At 44.8% G+C, this 15153-nt stretch overlaps 1 protein-coding gene across 2 annotated transcripts in view; it reads left to right on the top strand.

Annotated features, from left to right (window-relative positions):
- Positions 1–1936: 1936 nt before the first annotated feature.
- Positions 1937–15153, top strand: part of SENP2 (SUMO specific peptidase 2) — a 44979-nt gene continuing 31762 nt past the window's right edge. Inside the window, exons 1-3 of one of the 2 annotated variants that reach the window (XM_037988482.2) lie at positions 1937–2215; positions 6160–6215; positions 14401–14534. In XM_037988482.2, coding sequence (XP_037844410.2) covers positions 2115–2215; positions 6160–6215; positions 14401–14534 — 291 coding nt within the window. In that variant the 5' untranslated portion in view covers positions 1937–2114. The remainder of the gene's footprint in view (positions 2216–6159; positions 6216–14400; positions 14535–15153) is intronic. The other variant, XM_073023378.1, reaches the window with a different exon arrangement.

Below are 15153 nucleotides of genomic sequence, written 5' to 3'. Positions count from 1 at the left end.
ATGCTGCATAATCTAATAGCCACTTCTGAGTCTTCTCAGCTTTGTAATGCCCCAAACTTTCAGCAACAGCCTGGTTGGTGTTTGCTATGCTTAGGGGAATAAGGGAGGGGGCTATGTCCACACTTAAGATTTGCTTCCATCCTCTAGGATATGACCCCAGCCCCCAGGCCAGAGTGGTGGTAGCTGCAGGTGTGTGGCTGGTGATTCTGAAGCTCTAGGTGGTGGCTTGCAGCAGAATTCCGGAATTTTTTTTTTTTTTTTTTGAGACAGAGTCTTGCTCTGTTGCCTAGGCTAGAGTGCAGTGATGTGATCTCCGCTCACTGCAACCTCCACCTCCCAGGTTCAAGCAATTCTCCTGTCTCAGCCTTACAAGTAGCTGGGATTACAGGAGTGTACCACCATGCCTGGCTAATTTTTGTATTTTTCTTTTTTAGTAGAGATGGGGGGGTCTCACCATGTTGGCCAGGCTGGTCTTGAACTCCTGACCTCAAGTGATCCGCCTGCCTTGGCGTCCCAAAATGCTGGGATTACAGGCATGAGCCCACCACACCCAACCTGGAATGCTGTCTATTGAGGAAAGGAAGAGGCTGAATTGGGGAATGCCAGGGTTGAAGTTCAAGCAAGTGTAAAACTCTGGCCTTAACTGAATCACGAGTAGGAAACAAGTTAGTCAGGAATGGATTTGTGGGGCATGAAAACCTTTGAGGATTCTCAGGATTGTTTGGAAGAGGGGACTGAATTTTCTATCACTAAGTAGGGTGGGATTTGTTTTCAGTTGGTAATTTTTTGATGGGGTGCGTCAGGGTCCCACTCTGTCACCCTGGCTGGAATGCAGTGGCATGATCACGAGTCAGTGCCGCCTCAACCTCCTGGGCTCAAGTGATCGTCTCACCTCAGCCTACCAGGTAGCTGGGACTACAGGTGCATGCCACCACACCCGGCCAATTTTTGTATTTTTTGTAAAGACGGGGTTTTATTATGTTGCACAGACTGGTCTCAAACTCCTAGGCTCAAGCGATCTGCCCACCTCAGCATCCCAAAGTGCTGGGATTAAGGGCAGGAGCCACCGCGCCCGGCCTATAGTTGACAATTAACTAGAAATGTGACGTTGGAATTATAGAGGGAGGGTAACGAGACTCATTACTTACTAGTGCAGGGTAGGAGACATTAGTGGGCCGCAGGTTTCATCCTTAAATTTCTGTGAAGCCTTTCTTGAGGACATCTGTCCTTTCCTTCTCGCCCTCAGTGTGTGGTTTTCCTTTCTCTGGCTCCCACTGCACTCTGCACACACCTTTATCACAGTAACCACTTACAGTGTATTGTAATTACAGTGTAATTATCTATGTACACGTCTCCAAGTAGACTGACCTCAAGGGCAAGGGACTGGCGCTGGTACTCAGACCCCGGGTTCAAGTTCCAGCTGCATCTCTAGCTAGTTTTGTGATCTTAGGCAAATAACTTAATCGCTCTATGACTCAATTTCCTGACTTATAAAATTGGCATAAGACTGTCATATGCCGTTGCTGGGCATATTAAGGTTACAATGCATGAAAAGTACGAGGCAAAAGGTAAGTGCAAAATAAAGGGCGCCTAAAACGGTATTTGTGTGTTAATTAACCTGAGCTACCTTTACGTGTGCACTCAGCAAACACTGAGCACCTATTCTCCTCTGGGACCCTGGAACGGGGTCCTCCGGAGTGGAGCAGCCTCACGTGTGGCCTGTGGGCCTTGTCCCACGGGCAGGCTCGGGATTGGCTCAGCCGAAGAGAAAACCTTGCCGACAGCCCTTTCGATCTCGTCCCCGATTGGGCCGGGACCGTCCCACAATTACTCTTGTTGCTGGGCTCGGAAATAGGGAGCGGTGCAGGTTGCGCGTGCGCAGATTGAGAATGGAGCTTTCCGGTCGGGCGGGAGGAGGTGACGTCAGGAGTGGTGGCGGGCGGGGGCTTCTGGTAGCCCTGGGGACGCTGTATCTGTGGGCCCTTCAACCGCGTCACAAATCAGCGACCGAACTCTGGCGGTGGTGGCTGAGACGGCGAAGGCGGCAGCGGCGGCGACAGCTCTGGGGTTTGCGTCTCGGGGTGTGTCGGCCGCCGCTGCTGCTCGGGCCTGGTATGTACAGATGGCTGGTTAGGATTCTCGGCACCATTTTCCGTTTCTGCGACCGGTCGGTGCCCCCTGCCCGGGCCCTCCTGAAGAGGCGGCGCTCAGACAGGTGAGACCAGAGGGGGCTGAGCGCCGGCCTGGCCTTACCCCCTCCCCCACAGCAGGCTCCTCGGCCGTGATAGCTTTGATTCAGCCAGGCTCACCCGAAGCAGGTCGCCGGGATCCTAGTGACGTAGTCGCTCCCGCCGGGCTGTGGGGAGGCAGCTCCTGATGAAGGAGGAGCTGGTCGTCTTCGGAGCGGCCGGTGATGGCAGGGTCTGTGACATTCTTGTCAGAGGCCAAGGTGGTTGCTGGTAACAAATGGGGCTTTGCCGCTCTTAGGCTGAACACTAACATTGAAGGAATACTGTCTTTGTTGTGGCTCACTGTTTACAAAGCACCCTCCCAAGTGTCATCTGCAGACATTAAGTGCAGTTAAAGGAAGTGAGATTCATAGCTTGCCCAAAGCCGTTTTGTCTGCAAGTACTGTCCTTGCAGCAAGAAACAGCAGCTGTTTTGTTCTAAAACAGCTGTCAAACAGTCTGTGTGTTTGGGGCCAGAAGGGTTTTGTGCTTTAGAATTAGTGAATGAGTAAAAAGGCTTAGGTGCCTCACTCCTTTAACACAATCACTAGTCTGTACTTTTAAATTCGGTTAAAATGTGGGGGAAACTCAAAAGCTGTTCTTTTCTTTCTTTCTTTTTCTTTTGGTTGAGACGGAGTCTTGCTCTGTCGCCCAGGCTGGAGTGCAGTGGCGCGATCTGCAAGCTCCGCCTCCCCCCTCTCCCCCCCTCCGCCCCCGCCCTGGGTTCAAGCGATTCCCCTGCCTCAGCCTCCCAAGTAACTGGAATTACAGGCGTGCACCACCATGCCTGGCTAATTTTTGTGTTTTTAGTAGAGATGGGGTTTCACCATATTGGCCAGGCTGGCCTTGAACTCCTGACCCCAAGTGATCCGCCCACCCCAGCCTCTGGAAGTGCTGGGACTGCAGGCATGAGCCCCTGCACCCGGCCCCAAAAGCTGTTCTTATTTAGCATCTACTCTTTGGAGTGTCCCATTTTTATTGTATTGACCTCCTTGCCTGAAAATCTAGAAAACAAAACACTATACAAATGCTGTGCCCCCTCTCCAACTTTAGTGATCAAATGCTAATTTCTTTTTTTTTTTTTTTTTTTTTTGAGACGGAGTCTCGGGCTGCCGCCCAGGCTGGAGTACAGTGGCCGGATCTCAGCTCACTGCAAGCTCCGCCTCCCGGGTTCCCGCCATTCTCCTGTCTCAGCCTCCCGAGTAGCTGGGACTACAGGCGCCCACCGCCTCGCCCGGCTAGTTTTTTTGTATTTTTAGTAGAGACGGGGTTTCACCGTGTTAGCCAGGATGGCCTCGATCTCCTGACCTCGTGATCCGCCCGTCTCGGCCTCCCAAAGTGCTGGGATTACAGGCTTGAGCCACCGCGCCCGGCCTTTTTTTTTTTTTTTTTTTTTTTTTTTCCGAGACGGAGTCTCGCTCTGTCCCCCAGGCTAGAGTGCAGTGGTGCAATCTCGACTCACTGCAAGCTCCGCCTCCCGAGGTCGCGCCATTCTCCTGCCTCAGCCTCCCTACGAGTAGCTGGGACTACAGGCGCCCAACACCACACCCAGCTAACTTTTTTTTTTTTTTTTTGAGACGGAATCTCATTTTGTTGCCCAAGCTGAAGTGCAGTGGCACGATCTCGGCTCACTGCAACCTCTGTCCACTGGGTTCAGCCGATTCTCCTGCCTCAGCCTCCCTAGTAGCTGGGATTACAGGCTCCTGCCACTGCACCCAGCCACTTTTTTTGTACTTTTTAGTAGAGATGGGTTTTCACCATCTTGGCCAGGCTGGTCTTGAACTCCTGACCTCGTGATCCACCCACCTCGGCCTCCCAAAGTGCTGGGATTACAGGCGTGAGCCACCGCGCCCGGCCACGCCCGGCTAATTTTTTGTATTTTTAGTAGAGACGGGGTTTTACCGTGTTAGCCAGGATGGTCTGGATCTCCTGACCTCGTGATCCACCCGCCTCGACCTCCCAAAGGCTGGGATGACAGGCGTGAGCTACGGCTCCTGGCTGTTAATTTCATTTTTTTAACTAAGCTTCAATATCAAGAAAAGTGGAAGAAGTGTTCATTTGTGGGAGCTTGAGAGAACAAAATGTCTAATACATTAGACTGAGAATGCAGGTTATTGATGAGATTGGTTGTTGACCAAATTGCATCGTGTGTTCCAGGGATTCATGGTTTTGCCTTATTTTTCTCTCCTATCTTTATGTAGGGTTGATGTGAGGATCATTTGATAACGTGGTGTGAAGTGCCTAAACTGATGCTTAATGTATATAAGGGTAGTGTTTGTCTATTCTACCCTGGGGCCTTTTGCAGAGTCTGGTGCATGATAAGCACTTGGTCCCTATTTATCGAATAAGGGAAAGCTAATTTCCTCTCCCTTGTCCTCTCTTTGATGTGAATCCCTGCTAGTCAGTGGAACATGGTTTGGTGATCAAAACCTTGATTTTTACTATACTTCAGATGTTCACATTCTTAATCCAAAACAACGCTTCTCGGTGTAAACCATTTTTCTGTCAAAATGAAGCCCAGCAGGGCTTGTTGGAATGTATAAAGCTGAGCTGAATAAAATCCTGGGATCTCATTCTATTCTATTCTTTTTTTTTGGCATGTGTGAATATAATTGATCAGAAGGGTTCAGAGAGATGATAAGTAATATAATATGACCCTTTACCATTCTTGACATCTGGGTCCTGAAACTCCACAATTCCAAAGTTCTTTATTACCACCATAATATAGTTTGCGTGATAAAAATGAAGTTAAATATAACCCTTGATTAAGATTTGTCTTTTTTAACTTGTAGAACAGTTTTTTTTTAAACTCCCTTACACACAAAAGAAAAAACAATAAAAAAGAATTGTCTTTTAAGGCCGTTCATATTAATACTGTCACTTAAAGTAAAAGATGACTTTCTTTGGGGATCATTTTCAAAAGGAAATTGTTTGTTGGGGTTTTTTTTTTTTTTTTTTTTTTGAGACAAGAGTCTCGCTGTCTCGCCCAGGCTGCAGTGCAGTGGCGCGATCTCGGCTCACTGCAAGCTCCGCCTCCCGGGTTCACGCCATTTCCCGCCTCAGCCTCCGAGTAGCTGGGACTACAGGCGCCCGCCACCACGCCCGGCTAGTGTTTTTTTTTTGTATTTTTAGTAGAGACGTGGTTTCACCATGTTAGCCAGGATGGTCTCGATTTCCTGACCTCGTGATCCACCTGCCTTGGCCTCCCAAAGTGCTGGGACTACAGGCTTGAGCCACCGCGCCCGGCCTGTTTGTTGCTTTTAAATCATTTCTGGAGTGAAAGAGAAAATACTAGCCCTAAACTCTTACCTGGGTTCATTTACTAGCTAAATGACTTTGGCCAGTTTTAAGTTTGTACTTTAAGCAGATGCAAATTATTATTTGGTAAGAAGTTTGGGTCTCTCTCAAATAGTTGAAACTGTAGCAGTAAGTCTTCAAATGTGAAAAACCTACTATAGAATAGCATTCTCTCTTTTGTTTTGCTTTTATTTTTATTTTTATTTCTTTTTGAGACAAGGTCTCACTCTTGATTAGGCTGGAGTGCAGTGGCATGACCTGGGCTCACTGCAGCCTCAACTTCCAGGGCTTAAGTGATCCTCCTGTCTTAGCCTCCCGTGTAGCTGGGACCACAGTCACGTACCACCAATGCTGGCTGATTATTTATTTATTTATTTTTTCATAGAGATGAGGTCTTACTTTGTTGCCCAGGCTGATGTCAAACTCCAAGGCTCAAGCAATCCTCCACTTTGGCCTCCCAAAGTGCTGGGATTACAGGCACGAGCCATTGCGTCCCACCAGCATTGTCTTTTAAAACATCAGTTGGATCTCATTTTATGACAAAGTGACAGAAGGGGGATGTGTTATATGAATAGTAAGTTTACATAAATGAATGTGTGTATAAATATATATATTTTTTCTTTGTCTCTTTCAGCACTCTGTTTTCTACAGTGGACACTGATGAAATACCAGCCAAAAGACCAAGATTAGGTACTGAATATAAATTTAAAAAATTTTTAAATAGGAAAAATATATGCATAGAACAAAGTTCAAAAGGTAAAAAGTATGTGGTAAAAAGTAAGTCTTGGCCGGGCGCAGTGGCTCACACCTGTAATCCTAGCACTTTGGGAGGCCAAGGCAGGCGGATCACCTGAATCAGGAGTTTGAGACCAGCCTGGCCAACGTGGCAAAACCCCGTCTCTACTAAAAATACAAAAATTAGTTGGGTGTGGTGGCAGGCACTTGTAATCCCAGCTACTCAGGAGACTGAGGCAGGAGAATCACTTGAACCTGGGAGGTGGAGGTTGCTGTGAGCCGAGATCATGCCACTGCACTCCAGCCTGGGGCGACGGAGCAAGACTGTGTCAAGAAAAAGAAAAGTCTCTTTCCTGGCCGGACGCGGTGGCTCAAACCTTTAATCCCAGCACTTTGGAGGCTGAGGTGGGAGGATCACTTGGGATCAACCTGGCCAACATGGTGAAACCCCATCTCTACTAAAAATTAAAAAATTAGCCAGGTGGCGCATGCCTATAGCCACAGCTACTTGGGAGGCTGAGGCATGAGAATCACTTGAACCTGGGAGGCGAAGGTTGCAGTGAGCCAAGATTCTGCTACTGCGCTCCAGCCTGGGTGACAGAGCGAGACTCCGTCTCAAAAAAAAAAAAAAAAAAACCAAAGAAAGAAAGTCTCTTTCCTGTCCCTTCCTTATCTTTTCTAGAGGTAACTACTGTTACCAAGGACTTGTCTAATCCTTGCAGGTAAATAAGCCTAGGTGCAGACTGTGCATTTTAAAATTCTAAATCCTATAAAGAGAAGATACTTCTTATTTTTAAGGAGGAAATGTTGTCAATATTTCAAACTGAGGTGACTCTAGTTCAGATGGCTGAGGGAACCCATCTTACTTTTTTTTTTTTTTTTTTTCGAGACAGGATCTCATTCTGTCACCCAGGCTGGGATGCAGTGGCATGATCATGGCTCACTGCAGTCTCCACCTCCCTGGGCCCAGGTGATCCTCCCACCTCAGCATCCCAAGTAGTTAGTTGGGCCTACAGGCGCATTATCACACCTAGCTAATTTTTGTATATTTTTGTAGAAACAGGGTCTTGCCATGTTGCCCAGGCTGAAAATAGGCAGCAGTAGCATTTTGAAAGAATATTCCTATCTTTAGGAAGCGGTAATATTTTTCTTTTCTTTTCTTTTCTTTTTCTTTCCTTTTTTTTTTTTTTTGGAGACAGGATCTTGCTCTGTCTTGATCTTGTCATCAACAGTTTTTGTTTTTTTGTTAATTTTGTAAGAGGCAAGGGTGTCACTCTGTTGCCCAGGCTTCAGTGCAGTGCAGTGGCATGATCGTAGCTCACTGCAGCCTCAAACTCCTGGGCTCATGCAGTCCTCCTGCCTCAGTTTCCTGAGTAGCTGGGACTACAGGCAGGTACCACTACACCTGGCAGATTATTTTATATGTAGATACTGGGTCTCTGTATGTTGCCCAGACTGATCTTGGAACTCCTGGCCTTCCAAAGAGCTAGGATTATGGATATAAGCCACTGTGCCCAGCCAAGTCTTATACTTCAGTATATGTGAATGGATAAAGAAAATAAAAGTAGATTAAAGGAAAAAAGGCATAATAAAATACTATAATAATATATTCTTCTCAAAAATGTTGATAAATTTGGGTCTACCTCCAGATGTGGTAACTGAGTGTGGACATATTTGTGTTAATATTTTGTTTAAATTCAGCAAGTACTTATTGAACATGTCTCAATGCTAACCAATGTGTTAGGTTTTACAGAAAATACAAAAATTAGTAAGACAGGGGCTCCATTTTTTTTTTTAGATCGAGTCTTGCTCTGTTGCTAAGGCTGGAGTGCAATGGCACAATCTTGGCCCACTGCAACCTCCACCTCCTGGGTTCAAGTGATTCCCCTGCCTCAGCCTCCCAAGTAGCTGAGACTACAGGTGCCCACCACCACGCCCAGCTAATTTTTGTATTTTTAGTAGAGACAGGGTTTCGCCATGTTGGCCAGGCTGGTCTCAAGCTCCTGACCTCAAGTAATCCACCTGCCTTGGCCTCCCAAAGTGCTAGCATTACAGGCATAAGCTACTGCACCCGGCCTGGGTTTCCATTTTTAAGGACCTTACATGATTATATGGTAGGGGTATAAGACAAGCACATAACAATGCTAATGTCAATGAAAATATGATAAAAAATTTTAAAAAAAAGGTAGTAACAAAATCCTATCCAATTTTCATCTCATGGAGTCTCAGTAAATGTTTGCTGGAGTTAGTATGAGTTAGTATGTTAGCCCAGGTTTTGAAGGGTGGATAGGATATCAAAGGAGAGCAATAGGAAGGAAAAATATTCCAGGCAGAGGGAACAGTATGGGAAAGTTGTGCAAATTCAAGAAATAGCGAATAGAGCTCAGGAAAAAAAATGGCTGAAGACAGGTAGATCAAATTATCGTTTTGTTTTGTTTTGTTTTTTAATGAAGACAGCATCTTGCTGTATTGCTCAGGCTGATCTCGAACTCCTGGGCTTAAGTGATCCTCTCACCTTGGCTTTCCAAAATGCTGGGATTACAGGTGCGAACCACCATACCCGGCCAAGCATTTTCGAATGACAGGAATTTATACTAAATTCATTAGAACAGCATTTCCCAAAGCACAGGATAGATACCAATTTAGGAAATGATTTTAGGGGATTCCACATTCACAGCATTGTGTAACATTTGAATTGTGATTATATATTAAGAAAGGTGTATCCAAAAAAAAAAAAAAGAAGGGTGTATCCTTTTCAGTTATTTATTTGAGGTGCTCACGTCCTGTTTATTTCAAACAGAAAATCTTGATTTAATGCTAGTATATCTTCAATACTTGCCTAATATACGCTAATCTCTCATTTTTTTAACAGGCCCAGCTAGAACTTAGTATTATTGTGTTTTCATTTCTTTTTTCTTTTTTTTTTTTTGAGACGGAGTTTCGCTCTCATTGCCCAGGCTGGAGTGCAATGGCACGATCTTGGCTCATTGCAACCTCCGCCTCCCAGGTTCAAGCGCTTCTCCTGCCTCAGCCTCTCCAGTAGCTGGGATTACAGGCACCTGCCACTATGCCCGGCTAATTTTTGTATTTTTAATGGAGACAGGGTTTCACCATGTTGGCCACACTGGTCTTGAACTCTTGACCTCAAGTGATCCGCCCACCTCGGCCTCCCAAAGTGCTGGTATTACAGGTGTGAACCACCGCACCAGGCTGTGTTTTCATTTCTTTATAAGGCAGGTGATGTTGGCTTTACATATGCAGTAGTAATTAAAAATTTTTTTTTTTTAAAGCCAAAAAAGGAAGTCAGTTTTAAAGAAAAATATAAATAGCTTGTACTTGGATGTGGTTAAAAAAAAAAAAAAACCAAGAACACAAACTTGGTGTTACAGAAGGTTTCTGATTGAATTATTTAGGATAATCCTCTGTTTTATGGACTTCTGTGTTAAGGATCACTTATTGCATCATTCCCATTAAATATGTAGTATGATTTACTTTTTCTTTTTTAATTAAAAAGTAAACTAATGTCGAAAATGCAAACTTGTGTAGTATGATTTTCTGAATGGCAAATTGTAGAAGGAAATCTAAGCCAAAGGGTAGGCAGTGGGTAGCAGAGTTTGTAAAGGTCTGTAGAGTGCTGTCCAAGAGAACTTCTGCAGTGATGACTTTTGGGCACTCGAAATGTGGCTAGTTCAATTGAGGAATTGAATTTTAAATTTTATTTGATTCTAATAAAATTTTAAGTTAGGTAACCATTTCTGGCTACTAGCTATTGTGTTGGACAGTACAACTCCACTGGTTGCTTTTGAGAGGAAAAAAAAGCAAAGCAAGGGTAAAAGAAGACCTCAGAATTTCAGGCTCATGATCTTTTTTTTTTTTTTTTTTTTTTTTTTTTTTTTGAGATGGAGTCTCGCTGTGTCACCCAGGCTGGAGTGCAGTGGCACAATCTCGGTTCACTGCAACCTCCACCTCCCAGGTTCAAGCAATTCTCCTGCCTCAGCCTCCTGAGTAGCTGGGATTACAGGTGTGTACCACCACGCCCAGCTAATTTTTATATTTTAGTAGAGATGGGGTTTCACCATATTGGCCAGACTGGTCTCGAACTCCTGACCTCAAGTGAGCCACCTACCATGGCCTCCCAAAGTGCAGCTAATTTTTGTATTTTAGTAGAGACAGGGTTTCACTATGTTGGCCAGGCTGGTCTCAAACTCCTGACCTCAAGTGATCCACCCACTTTGGCCTCCCAAAGTGCTAGGATTAAATGAGCCACCGTACCTGGCTCAGGCTCATGACCTTAAAGGTGAAAGGGATTTTAAGAGATCTATGTAGTTCAGTCTCAGGAAAGTAAGGTGATCTTTTCCCCATTTTACAGATGAGGCAGGCCTTCTGTTTTTTAAAAAAATCAGTGAGATCTTTTGACATAATCTCAGGGATATATCCAGATTTTGATAACACTCGTAGGAAAACAAATATTATGATATTGTTTAGTAGCCACAATTTGCTGTGTTACCAAGAGTACTCGTGTCCTCTAGGGTCTGGATGACAGACTGTGGTTAAGCATCAATCGCTAAAGCTCTTTTTCTCCTCCTTATAAAGCACAGCAGAGTGTGCAATATCTCTCAGCAGTATTAGAGGGGGATAACCTGGAATTCTCTGTGATTCCTAAAATGAAAAACAACTCGTTTGCATCGTTTGGTACTTATAACTATTAGCAAATTACTCAAATTGGATTGTGCTTTACCTGGCCATTACTTTTTCCTTTTTGTTTGTTATTCCCCTGTGTTTCTGGAAAGTATTTTACATGTTCTGGAGCACTGCTTAAAAGCTACCATCGCAGTCTATCTTTCTCTAAAGCAGATTGGCTAACGTGATGTTCTGTTTTTCTCAAACTAGTGTTTTCAAATACCCTTAATTAGGAAATAGGAAATTGTAGAAAGCTTACATCAGATATACAGAAAGTGAGAAAGAGGTAGTGTAATAAGAGGAGGAAGTGAGGAAAGCACTGAAACCAACCCTTTCCCTTTATTTTTGGTGGCAAGGGGATGAGCCTGAGATTTTTTTTTTTTTTTTTTTTTTTTTTGAGACAGGGTCTCCCACTGTTACCCATACTGGAGTGCAGTGGCATGATCTCAGCTCACTGCAACCTCCACCTCCCAGTTCCAATGATTCTCCTGCTTTAGCCTCCCAAGTAGCTGGAATTACAGGCATGTGCCACCAGACCCAGCTAATTTAATTTATTTATTTATTTATTTATTTATTTATTTATTTATTTATTTATTTATTTTTTGAGATGGAGTCTCACTCTGTTGCCCAGACTGGAGTGCAATGGTGCCATCTTGGCTCACTGCAACCTCCACCTCCTGGGTTCAAGCGATTCTTCTGCCTCAGCCTCCAGAGTAGCTGGGATTATAGGTGTGTGCCATGATTCCCAGCTAATTTTTGTATTTTTAGTAGAGACGGTTTTGCCATGATGGTCAGGCTGGTCTTGAACTCCTGGCCTCAAGTGATCTGCCTGCCTCGGCCTCCCTAAGTGCTGGGATTACAGGAGTGAGCCATTGTGTGCAGCCAATTTTTGTATTTTTAGTAGAGACGAGATATTGCCATGTTGACCAGGCTGGTCTCGAACTTCTGACCTCAAGTGATCTGCCCGCCTCTGCCTCCCAAAGTGCTAGGATTACAGGCATTAGCCACGGTGCCCGGCCTAAGATCTTCTAACACATCTCCACTAGAGGAATAGTCTTGTTCCATCTTAGATGTTTAAAAGCTACATATTTTAGGCCAGGTGCAGTGGCATACACCTGTAATCTCAGCACTTTGGGAGGCTGTGGCAGAAGGATCATTTGAGCCCAGGAGTTCCAGACCAGCCTGGGCAATATAGTGAGACCCTGCCTCTACCAAAAAATCAAAAAAATTAGCCAGACATGGTGGTGCATGCCTGTGATCCCAGCTACTCAGGAGACTGAGGTAGGAGGATCACTTGAGCCCGGGAGGTTGAGGCTGCAGTGAGTAGTGATTATGCTACTGCACTCTAGTCTGGGTGACAGAGTAAGACCCTGTCTCAAAAAAAAAAAAAAAAAAAAAGCTGCATATTTTATACATAGCCAAGATTTAATAGGGGCTTAGTAAATAATTGTTTAGGGTAACTACAGTACATTGTTACTTGCCTGGGAAGGAAGGACAAACTAGTGAGACTATGACAGAAATCCACCATACTTGGTGGCTATATGCTCCTTGTTGTTTAATCATGCCCTCATCTCTGTGGTAAAAATTTATCTATTTATTTATTTTGTTTATTTTTTGTGAGACAGAGTCTCACTCTGTCATCCAGGCTGGAATGTAATGGCACGATCTCAGCTCACTGCAACCTCCACTTTCCAGGTTCAAGTGATTCTCCTGCCTCAGCCTGCCAAGTAGCTGGGACTACAGGCACACACCACTGAGTCCAGCTAATTTTTGTATTTTTTTAGAGATGGGATTTCACCATGTTTGCCAAGCTGGTCTTGAACTCCTGACCTCGTGATCCATCTGCCTTAGCCTCGCAAAGTGTTGGGATTATAGGTGTGAGCCACCATGCCCGGCAAAAATTTATTTATTTATTTATTTATTTATTTATTTTTTGAGACGGAGTCTTGCTGTGTCACCCAGGCTGGAGTGCAGTGGCCGGATCTCAGCTCACTGCAAGCTCCTCCTCTCGGGTTCACGCCATTCTCCTGCCTCAGCCTCCCGAGTAGCTGGGACTACAGGCACCCGCCACTTCGCCCGGCTAGTTTTTTGTATGTTTAGTAGAGACGGGGTTTCACCGTGTTAGCCAGATGGTCTCGATCTCCTGACCTCATGATCCGCCCGTCTCGGCCTCCCAAAGTGCTGGGATTACAGGCTTGAGCCACCGTGCCCGGCAAAAATTTATTTTATATATCCTGGAGAACTCATTGCTTAACAGCTGTCATTTCAGAACGTTTTGTGTATATGTGTGAATCAGTACGGATTTGCTAAAGTGATGGTTTTATGTTTTTATGTTCAGATGTTTTATTTTAAAAACACAATTACAATACTGATGTTCCAGTTATTCAGTTAGAAAAAGATTATTTATTTATTTTGAGATGGAGTCTCACTCTATCGCCCTGGCTGGAGTGCAGTGGCGCGATCTTGGCTCACTGCAACCTTCGCCTCCCTGGTTCAAGAGATTCTCCTACCTCAGCCTCCTGAGTAGCTGGGACTACAGTCATGTACCACCATGCCCAGCTAATTTTTTGTATTTTCAGTAGAGATGGGGTTTCACCGTGTTAGCCAGGATGTTCTCGATCTCTTGACCTCAAGTAATCCACCTTCCTCAGTCTCCTAAACTGCTGGGATTACAGGCGTGAGCCACGAGTCTGGCCTAATTTTTTTTTTTTTTTTTTTTGAGACAAAGTTTCACCCTTGTTGCCCAGGCTGGAGTGCAATGGAGCAATCTTGGCTCACCACAACCTCTGACTCCTGGGTTCAAGCGATTCTCCTGCCTCAGCCTCCTGAGTAGGTGGGATTATAGGGATGTGTCAGCATGCCCAGCTAATTCTTTGTATTTTTAGTAGAGATGGGGTTTCTTCATGTTAGTCAGGCTGGTCTTGAACTCCCGACCTCAGGTGATCTGCCCACCTCGGCCTCCCAAAGTGCTGGGATTACAGGCGTGGGCCACCACACCTGACCTAGAAAACGATTATTTTTATAAATACCTTTTTATTTCAATGGTTGAAAATAGGACTTTTTTTAATTTTTGTTTTTGGAGACAGAGTCTCACTCTGTTGCCCAGGCTGGAGTGCAGTGGCACAATCACAGCTTACTGCAGCCTCAACCTCCTGGGCTCAGGTGATCCTCCCACCTCAGCCTCCCAGGTAGCTGGAACTACAGGTGTGCAATACCATTTTCCTGCTAATTTTTTGTACAGATGGGGTTTCTCTATGGTGGCCCAAGCTGGTTTCGAGCTCCTGGGCTCAAGCAATCCTCCCACCTTAGCCTCCCAAAGTGTTGGGATTACAGGTGTGAGCACCACACCCAGCCAATAGAACTTTTAATGAAAATTGAGAGAGGCTCTTTCTAAAATATTGTTTTATTTTTTTGCTGGAAGTTTATTACTCTGTATTTACAGTTTGTTGACACTTTCTAGATTGCTTTATTCACCAAGTGAAAAACAGTCTCTACAATGCTGCCAGCTTATTTGGATTCCCATTCCAGCTGACCACAAAGCCCATGGTAACTTCTGCTTGTAATGGAACACGGAATGTGGCCCCTTCAGGAGAGGTCAGTGGGGATGAGACTCCATTAGGAATACTGATCTTTATACTTCATCATTACATTTTAGACAATTATCTGTTTGAGAGTTAATGTATACAATTACATTTTTCCAGAAATACTTGTATCTTTATTAGCTGTGATATAAAGGCCAAGAAATTAAAGGTTAATAAATTGAACATTTAAAACGTGTTTGTAAGGAGCTAAATAGTATTACATATGCCTTCTTATTTAAGTTTGTACAAAGAAACTGGAGTTGTTATTTTATTTTATTTTTTTTTTTTTTGAGACAGAGTCTGGCTTTGTCTTCCAGGCTGGAGTGCAGTGGCATGATCTCGGCTCACTGCAACCTCCACCTCCCGGATTCAAGCAATTCTCCTGCCTAAGCCTCCCAAGTGGCTGGGACTACAGGCACCCACCACCATTCCTGGCTGATTTTTGTATTTTAAGTAGAGACGGGGTTTCACCATATTGGTCAGGTTGGTCTCGGAACTCCTGACCTTGTGATCCGCCCTCCTCAGCCTCCCAAAGTGCTGGGATTACAGGCGTGAGCCACTGCGCCTGGCCTTGGAATTGTTATTTCTACATCGTTTTGTGAGTCTTGACAAATTAAACCTTAGGTCTTATT

Source organism: Chlorocebus sabaeus, chromosome 15, assembly GCF_047675955.1.
Source record: "Chlorocebus sabaeus isolate Y175 chromosome 15, mChlSab1.0.hap1, whole genome shotgun sequence".
NCBI classification, from domain to species: domain Eukaryota; kingdom Metazoa; phylum Chordata; class Mammalia; order Primates; family Cercopithecidae; genus Chlorocebus; species Chlorocebus sabaeus.
Note: the sequence above shows the minus strand (reverse complement) of the source record. Positions and strands in the feature narration are given on the sequence as shown.